Source organism: Glandiceps talaboti, chromosome 2 (genome assembly GCF_964340395.1).
Source record: "Glandiceps talaboti chromosome 2, keGlaTala1.1, whole genome shotgun sequence".
In the NCBI taxonomy this organism is placed as follows: domain Eukaryota; kingdom Metazoa; phylum Hemichordata; class Enteropneusta; family Spengelidae; genus Glandiceps; species Glandiceps talaboti.
In genome coordinates, this window is record NC_135550.1 from 26827526 (window position 1) to 26838034 (window position 10509).

General features: G+C 34.6%; 1 protein-coding gene across 1 annotated transcript; it reads right to left on the reverse strand.

Annotated features, from left to right (window-relative positions):
• Window positions 1-615: 615 nt before the first annotated feature.
• Window positions 616-10403, reverse strand: LOC144449133 (protein cornichon homolog 1-like). Its single transcript, XM_078139598.1, has 5 exons — window positions 10298-10403; window positions 5801-5869; window positions 5405-5517; window positions 4994-5137; window positions 616-4120 (listed from the first exon to the last, which is right to left on the reverse strand). Exons 1-5 carry the CDS (start codon window positions 10376-10378, stop codon window positions 4087-4089), a joined length of 441 nt encoding a protein of 146 aa, XP_077995724.1. The 5' UTR covers window positions 10379-10403; the 3' UTR covers window positions 616-4086.
• Window positions 10404-10509: the final 106 nt, after the last annotated feature.

Genomic DNA, 10509 nt, shown 5'->3' on the forward strand with positions numbered 1-10509 from the left:
ACCAATAGTTAAGATTTCAAACATGAATAGAATTTAGTATAGCTGAAATATATGAAGTCAACTGCCATTGATATGATAAAGCTGTGTATGACTGGTGGTTGGCTATCTTGCAGCCAAAGTACAACCCACGAAAAAAACATCACATTGCTTGAATGAAGTGACCTAAGGACAGACTTCAGGCAGCGACAAAATTGGGTAAAAACAATACAACTGATACAAAAACAACTCAAATGTAGATTCACGTGAGGCTTTTATCAGTTTCTTTATATCTGTGGAAGTTATAATGTAACACTAAACACTTGTACTTGATTGTTATAACATGTAGCATTCTATCAGTAAACACAGTTATGGGATTCTGGCTCTGTAGAATGCTTTGATCAGTTACCGACACTAATAACATTGTATGTCTTTGCATGAAACTTATCCGTCTCATTCCTGCTTACCATAAGCAAGCAAATGCACTCATCTTTTCGCGAGTTGTAGGAAGTTTGTGTCATTACATAGTTTGCCAAACCTGGGACACCAAAAGCATAATTCAAATCTCATCATATATACACATTCAATCAATCGTATATGCATCTATTACTGTTTGCAAGTGAAACTTTGTGCTTTATTTGATACAAAAAATTCTACAAATTCTAGCTTGCACACAACATTGTCAGCTGTTCCTTTACCAGTTGGTTGTGGTATACTGTTGATGTACTATACTTCTATATGCCCTATATCATTGATAGTTCAGAAGTCCGTAAGAACATTGACATTTATATTAAGCAAAACTTTCTATTCCACAAACCTAGTAATCATCCAATTATCAGATTCATTATAATGTTGTCTTTGGAAAATTAATGCTTTCAATATATAAACTTTATTTGATAAAGTTCACAAGTTCATTTGATATTCAACAATCTTGCTGAGATATTCCTCTTCAGGATTAAATGGCTCCTAAAAAAGACACATGTTTTATGATAAATTGCAATAAGAAGGCAACCCTGTCATTGGTACATTGCTACAACTTACTCATACTGTATTGGTACAAGCCTGCATATTTTGATAATGTTGTCATTTGATATAGATATATGTTTCAATGCAAAGGGTTAGTATCTAATCGTAGACCCTCAAACCACAGGGTCTATGACCTAATCATGTAATGCAAGGGCTTTCCAACACCCTGGTCCTGTGGTTTGGTAGCCAGATAACTGCCTATTAGGGCATCTCAGCATCACAACACCATGGTTTGGTAGCCAGATAACTGCCTATTAGGGCATCTCAGCATCACAACACCATGGTTTGTTAGCCAGATAACTGCCTACTAGCTTTACAACACCATGGTTTGTTAGCCAGATAACTGCCTACCAGGGTATCTTAGCTTCTCAACACCATGGTTTGTTAGCCAGATAACTGCCTACTAGGGCATCTTAGCTTCTCAACACCATGGTTTGTTAGCCAGATAATTGCCTACTAGGGCATCTTAGCTTCTCAACACCATGGTTTGGTAGCCAGATAACTGCCTACTAGGGCATCTTAGCTTCTCAACACCATGGTTTGTTAGCCAGATAACTGCCTACCAGGGTATCTTAGCTTCTCAACACCATGGTTGTTAGCCAGATAACTGCCTATTATAGGGGTATCTTAGTTTCACAACACCATGGTTGTTAGCCAGATAACTGCCAACTCGGGTATCTCAGCATCTCAATCTGTACAATAAAACTGACATTTGATTATTGAGTTTGAGTGTGGTTTGCCATCATTCTATCGAATCTGGTGACCACAAAAATAAACAAATGCTATTGCCATCTTGTAAAACCCTGCATCAATAGAGAGAGAACTTGTTTATTATTTGTCATATGATAATAGCTTCACACTTCTAAATCTATATCAAAACAGATGAATGTATACACTTTGTACACAACATGCATGTATATTGAACTTGAATCTTCAAAAACTGCAATATTTATAACAAGTACATCAATAAGTTATTACTTCATAAAAAGGCAAGTAAATGAAGTCATCACATCATATACATTCAAACTAATGGTCAGGTAGCTGTAACTATGTTGCAGACATAAAATTCATTTCAAATTGTCAAGTCAACACATTCAGGTATAGGAACAGTATAAAGACGTGAAACCCTGAAAAACATACTCTGAAATCAATTTTGGTCTAAAGCTTTATGGTTGGGAAACATGTACTTAGCTATGTGTGTGTCAAAAATATCTACATCCTTGTGCTATTACTATAACTTTTCCTGAAAACTGAATGACACAAGGTAATGAACAAGTATTAATGTGAAAATATCTACCCAGTAACAAACTCTTTCAAAAATAAACATATTATAATACTATTGTATAGATCACAACAAACTAGCACCACTACATGATAAAACTATTCAACACAGGTTACACGTACAACATGGTCTTGTTTCCAACATCAATGCATAGTGCAGATGTGATGAAACAAATATTGTGCAAACTGCATGTGATCTGAAGGTACACAGGTAAATGAAAACGTTTCAACTAATCAATACACATTTTTGAATTAGAAAGTTATGACATGCAAGCAGTTCAAAAACCAGTGAGCTTTCAATCTGTTCTGGTTTATAATCTTGTTCATAGTGACAAATATCCTGACAAATATTCTATTTTCACAAGGTTTAATTGCTTTTGTGTTATAACTTTAAGCTGACAGGTATTTTGGTCTGCGGCAATAAACAATCTTGACTTGCTGAAAAAGACGAAACAATTTTCACAGGTGATTTTGCAAACATTTATAGTTGAAAATTGTGTTTTCTATGTACTATGTGTAATCCTAGTTCATTACCTTACTGTATAAAACTTCTCATGACATGACATTTACAATTCAAGAATGGTTTGATCACTGAATTCCCTTATCTAGTCACAAAGCCAAGGTTATTTAGCCACATGGTTGCCAGAGTCTTTCCCGACACAACTGTAAGCATTCCTTATCAGTGCACTACCCAAATGCCATTCAAATATTCACTACCTTTTTACAAATGTAATCCAACGTGTGGTTGACTGGTTATGTCATATCAGGTACATGGAATGGTAGCCTATCTATTCACTGGATCAAGCTCCTATACATTGATGCTATCCATCACTGCCTTCAATGGCAGTCACTTTTGCCCTATCACAGACTTTACATCACATGTCCTGTGAGAACAGTTGTAAAATTCCAGTAAAAAATCCATTGAAATGAATTTCATGGTAAATGTAGTTTGGCAGGTACTACAGATATTATGGGATATTTTGAACCAACACAATTGACAGAACGGCGACCAGTAATTACATTTAATACAGACTGTACAAACTGATACACATGAATGTCAGTACAATGTTGACTGGAACTGTGAGAATGATTATCCCAACTTTTTTAATACAGAAAGTTAATACTGTCTAAAAGTACAAGGTATTCAAATTAACTATTTTATTGTAGGGTATTGCATCTCCTAGCAAAAAAATACAATTTAACTAATGTGGTAATTTTTAATACTATATTCTCTTGCAGTGTTACAGCTCCCAGCAAACATAAATTCATTTATTGCTTGACCTTGTCAAAAACAAGCTTTCAGTGTTCCTCTTTTGAAAAAAAAAAATCATATTGCAAAATAATAAACTAAGTTATTTGTGATGCAAAATGCTATGCTATTGCTTTTAAAAAACTAACATTGCATGAAAATAACCTCATTTCATAATGCAACACATCATACTAAACCTACAAACTTACTTGACAAAAAGCAGTCTTAAAAAACAACTAGTCATACAAGAAAACTATCAAAAGTACTTTTGAAAGGTAAAGTAGCAAGCAGTAAGTCTTACACAAGTACATTTTCATAAACTAATCTGTATTTTCTTATCTAACTCTAGGCAAGGTGTCGGGATATAAAAGTTCCTGTAGTATTTGATTTACAATCGTACATCTATCTATCACATTTATGAATTCAATTTAAAGTATCAAACAATCAAAATACAAATTGTATCAATGGCATATCACAGGCACATCTGTTAGTTCTGTAACAACCTTCCCTCAATTCAACCTCATGGTGATTACTCCATACTGAGTACACACTTCTTATGATGCACTGGATACCAACACATATATCATGCTGTAAGGAAACACAATCTATACATTAGCAAACAGTAACATAGAGTTAAATACATCATTACATATGTACCAGTGATTACTTGAACTGGTGTATGCACATACTAGTGGTATTTGCACTGCAGAGCAGTATCATTAGTGCATACATATGCAAACATACATATAGGCATACATTTTATATGCAAATTTTACAAATATGCCTACACTCATGAAAGTACGGCCATAGAGAATACCACTTGTGTAACTACCCAGAGTATCCCATACACTTGCACTCAACACCATGAGGTTCTATCATAGTATCAATCAATTAATCAATCAATCAATCAATCAATCAATCAATCAACAATCAATCAATCAAACAATTTATATAGCTCCATTACTCGGAATGTTCAAAGGCACTTTACAGGACACATTGTATACCATACACTTACACTCGGCACCATGGGGTTCTACCATAGTATACCATACCCTTACACTCAACACCATGAGGTTCTACCATAGTATGCCATACACTTACACTCAACACCATGGGGTTCTACCATAGTATACCATACACTTACACTCAACACCACGGGGTTCTACCATAGTATGCCATACACTTACACTCAACACCATGGGGTTCTACCATAGTATGCCACACAATAATACCACTCTTGTCCATCTTGGCACATAAATCTATACCTATCACATTCTCAAACTCATTCAAACACATTCCCTGGGCTATGTAACCATGACTTTACACGATTTTAGTTATTATTCACACTATTAAACACAATGAATCTGCTCTAGAACACAATAATATCATATCTAAATAATACTCTATAGAGATCTTTTACATGCTTCACCTGCAGTTGACAACGATATGGGAAAACCTTACCTGTACAGATAATAGAAGAATGAGAGAAGAAAGAAGCCAAGTTTGACCCAGCCTTCTCTCATACAGCGTGACAGTACATCAGCATTCATGATAGTGGTTGGGTCATATAGGCCTGGCTGGCTCATCACTGGACGGTTTGCGTACCTGGATTATGAAACATGTATTCCACTAAATTAGTAAATGTGATGATTGTAACATGATAACATTATTTCTCTATATTCATGTACGATAGAATACACGTACACTCTAATATTTTTCAAATTAAACTGATAAAGTCATGAAGTTTCATTCTGTGTATAATTTCAATTTTGTTGTAGGTTGTAAGAATAGGTATGCATGAAGTCACCTTTACTTTGCCACTGTAAGTAAATCATAATCATTGATGTTTTTTTACAATTCAAATTGTCTTACCTATAAATATTATAAGCTATAAGAGGTACATTGAGTGCCACTGTACCAATCTGCCCAGCAAATAGAAACAGCACAGTAAAGAATATATGAATGATGTATTCTGGCAGAACCAGCTGAAAGAGAACAGAAACATTAATACTAAGTGTTTTTTTCGTAAACTTTTAAACAAAAACAACTTGCCAAGATTGACTTTTACATAAGCATTTTTCACTGCAATATCAAGATGTACCATTCATGATGATGACACCTTTATATATTGTAATCTAGTTTGTATAAAGACAACTGCTTTTAATACATACATGTACATACATCAAATGAATGGATTGTTTTCAGGATCTAGGAGGATAACCATACAACTACCATGTATGTTGTCAATTATTGTATTGGTATACTTACAGGATTTAAACTGTTACATTGATCTATTGGGTTCTTGTAATCTGTCTTCAGCTCATCAAATGCAATTATCTGTAAATATAATATGAACAGATGAATAAGTACATACAAAATCGAACTCTTCTAAATCTGGTATCTGCACATTTTAATATCAACATTTACAATGTTTCAGATACAGGTATTGTAAGATCTTTCGTTATGAAGATCAACCGAGGTTGAAGAAGGTGGAGGTAATTATTTTCTGTGTTAGAACATTACATACGTATGTACGTACATACACACACACATAAATACATACGTACATACATACATACATACATACACACATACATACATACATACATACGTACGTACATACGTACATGCATACGTACGTACATACATACATACGTACATACATACATATGTACATGCATACATACATATGTACGTACGTACATATGTACATACATGCATACATACATACATACATACATACATACGTACATACATACGTACATACATACATACATATGTACATGCATACATGCATACATACATATACAAGCTATAATGAAAATAGAGTAAATTAATATAAACTGAACATGGTGCCTGTCAGTTGAAAATAGGAAGAGGCCACAGAATATGTCCTTGAAAATGACAACCAACACCAGTGATCACATAACAAATGCTACTACAGGCAAACTGTCCAGAACAGGGACCAATTCACACCTTCACAGTAGGTTAACATTTCCAAACTCTGACTGGTAATATACAGGTAAAACATTGGCGGGATCGCTTAACGACTGTGCGTATCATACACATTTTATTTTCCCTAAAAACAATTTAGATAGATAAGAAACAGGCTTCCCACAGACCACTCAATACGAATATAAACAATATGTATCCACTCCTACTGATACACAGACACACATACATTGTCCTTGGAATGAAACAAGCTATTGAAAGTCATCGCATTACAGACTCAGATTTTGACACATACAAGTGTATTGATTCAAAGTGACAAGTGATATGTGTGTGCACATACAGTGCCTTCTTGTCAGCAGGGCAGCAGTGTGGCGTTGTTTATATTTGTAATGAGTGGCCTGTGGGAAGCCTGTTTCTTATCTAACTAAATTGTTCTTGGGGAACATAAAATGTATATGATACGCACAATCGTTTGCAGAGTCGTTCGATCCCTCGATGGTTTACCTGTAATATAGGGATAGTGGGAGGAGTTTGGGACAGTTTATACATGTACAATTCTGGCTGAAATCATGTGCTACAATACTGCCAAATCTACTTGACATACATTCTTTGTGTTTACTTCCTCAGGACTACTTTGAGTAACCTTGTATCCATAAATCTTTGATGATTACATAAAACACGCTACTCACAAAAATCAATTATTCACAATTATTACATATAGGTAAGTAAATTACAGAAAGTGAGTAGATGACCCTGTTGTGATGGATTACATTTGAATCATGGTATGATGATTAAATTATTTCCAAAAGCTAATTGTTTATCTATAATTAGTGAAACAAAATATCGGGCTGAACATTAGAGAATAGTTTGTGGCTTGATGAAATGTTAGAGACGCTATTTAGTAAATGTAGCACTAAATTGTATGGTTTGACAATGTTAAAATAATGAAATTGTCAACTGGAAGGTATTGAATATTTGATGAGGTTCTCAATTTGTTGATAATGTTGATATGCATCACTGCATTTAGCTAATCAGGAGACTGAATATATGTACAACAATACATTGCTACTTTTCATCTTACATAGATGAGGTAGCTTACAAATAGTGCGTCAGATCCCGAGGTCTATGGGTCATGCATCAATGCTAAAATACATATATTGTTACTTGTAGCTTCCATAGCATGCATTTTTGTCAAACATACATAAAAAATTAAAATATAATTGTTATTTATATCTTAAATAACTTCACCTTGTTATGTATGTGCACAGCATTCATATTTTACCAAACTGCAACATTTGCAAAATACATATATTGATACTTGTTGCTTCCAAATATTATTTTTTATCTTGTGAGTATATCATTTATTTTTGTCAAAATATGTTATACATTGGTACTTTTAACTTTGAATAAATTTACCATGTGTATGATTTATTAATTTTTATCAACCATATATACAAAACAAAGACATTAGTTTTGCATTTCATTCTATATATGGCAGAGAAGTATCTATTAATAAAACTAAATCAACCAGAATATCACGTTTTGAGGATTTATTATTTTCCTATTTGTGATAAAAAAGAACTGTCCTTAGTTGGAAGGATACAATGCATCAATATCAATATAGAGTACATGTGTGTTGTACATTCTATTGTCAAATTTGCCTCACGTTTTGTTTAAAGCATGCAGCAAAAAAAACTGTTTAAAAATATCTAGTGATTTCCTATGATCTCTCGACACAATGTACATACAGTATATGTACATGTAAACTGAAGAATAAAGACATCAAATGGAAGTCTACTTTACTGTTTAAAAGTATGAAAAATATACCTAGCTATTAATGTTATTACCAAACCTTCATCACACTAGTCTATCATTCATAGTATACTACTAGTAATCAACAGATTCGGTAAGTATCGGGTATTGATTTACTGTATACCAACAGACTTTTTGCATGTAGGAAATCAACAGTCTCGGTAATTATCGGCATGGAAGTATCACCCAGGTATGGAGTATTAGAGAAATTAAGCAGAGCTTACGAGAACACGACGACAATGACAAACGGCTTCTCGCCTGCATCTCATTCTCATTATGGCAAAAGTGATTAAGCAACACTTCCAAAGCGCTATCTGAATTTGAATGTCTACAGTGGAAACGATGTTATGTACCAAAGATATTTCAAGTGTAGATTTTTAGTAGATCACTATGTAATCGTGCTTAGTTCTTTAAAAATTAGCTAACATATATTTAGAATAAAATCTTGGTGAAATTTCATGGCAAATCACGCCAAAATTTGCTCTTGTGTTCACTTATGAGAAACTCGCTGGTTTCTCGTCAAAAATGACTCACTGACGAGAATCAAACGTCTTACATCTGCACGTTTGATGATGCATGGGACAAAATGATGACGATGTTGTTCTCATCTCGTAAGCTCTGTATAATCTCTCCAATAGCTTGCGCAGCGGCAGCGAAGCTGCTGCGTAGCGGGTCAATGACTAGTACACATGCGTGTCGTATATACTATGCAAAAAAAATTGGTGGTTCTCCCAGGGATGCATTGCGCGCGCAGTGACTACGCATGCGCCTTCCATATACTATGTGCATTCTCCACGCGCTACTGTATCATCGTACAGCATAGGCGACATAACATCACCATGCATTACAATATTGTAACAGTAGGCCTGTTGGCATGATTATCGTAACATTGTAACGTGTATCGAGGCATCACTGTACCTCAAGGAGAAATTGTTACACTATTTGGAAGTTTGACGTACGTCGGTACGCGATACGGACCACTGATGACATAGCGCAGTTTAATTTACGGGTTGTGGAAGTGTGGTTTTGACATTTATATTGTCGATAATTGATTTTTTTACATGTTCTAAAAAGAATAACTACTTTCCTATGTTTGTTGTCACAAATGAATCTACCCAGCCTGAGCTTATGGGCTTTGCCTAGTTATGATATTAACTTGTAATTATACCAATAGACTTTTTGCATGTATGAAATGAACAGACCTGGTAAGTATGGGGTATTAACTTGTAATTATACCAATATACTTTTTGCATGTAGGAAATGCATGAGATTCAAATGTTTGACCTTGATCATTTGTACTCGCTACATATACATATGTACATACAGACAGTATTAACCACTTGCCTATGCAGTAGCATTAGGGGGGGGGGGGGTCATTTGCTGTTACCCTGGGCTACATGTACATGCTAAGTGTAAAGTTACATGTTTATATTGAAAATTATTATCATATTTGCATGTGTTAACCCTTTCCAAGGCACTCAAACTAATTTGTTTCTCCTAAAAACTCTGACAATTGTAATAGAGAAATGTGTATAGAAAAAAACATAACAAATTCAAAATACAATGCACTGTAGTATTAAAATTCAAAAAATAATACTTCACAACAGTTGAACTACAAATTACAATGTATATTCATTTAAATGCTGCATGTATTTATTAGGTCACATTACTCCATTAGAGTAGATTGGCAGTATATCATGTGTTTATAAACGGACTATTATTTAAAAAAGGTGATGCCCTATGTGACGCACACATATGATATACTCGTAGCACTTTGTGTCCAGTGAAGGTGGGGAACTCTAGGTTCATGCCCTTTCCATGATGGAGTGAGTCATTTCAGCCATGCAAAACACTGTCACTAGTAGCGGTTTGGCATTGCAGTGCACTATCATGCATCATGATCATGTCAAACATGAAAATTGTCGTATCATGCCATTCATATATCCTGTACGCGTAGCATCTAAAAGGTACAAGTATTTGAGCACACTTGAGTATACTTACATGATAAATAGCGAAGAATATCAACACTGCTGACAAAATCATTGCCAGGAGATAGCAAAACGCAGCGAATGTGAACGCCATTTCGAAACTTGTATTGTGTAGTGTGTTTGTTCCTTCGATCCTCTCAGGGATTTATGACAGCGCCATCATAGCAGAACAAAATTTGCTTTCGTTTTTACAGTTTTGTTTTTGTTTTGCATCATATGTATTAA

Coding starts and splice junctions, on each gene's coding strand:
- LOC144449133 (XM_078139598.1), bottom strand. CDS start 10,378: ATGGCGTTCACATTCGCTGCGTTTTGCTATCTCCTGGCAATGATTTTG. Junction 5,518..5,800: donor AATGTAACAGTTTAAATCCT/GTAAGTATACCA, acceptor GTTCTCTTTCAG/CTGGTTCTGCCAGAATACAT. Junction 4,121..4,993: donor TTCTTCTATTATCTGTACAG/GTAAGGTTTTCC, acceptor GTTTCCTTACAG/CATGATATATGTGTTGGTAT.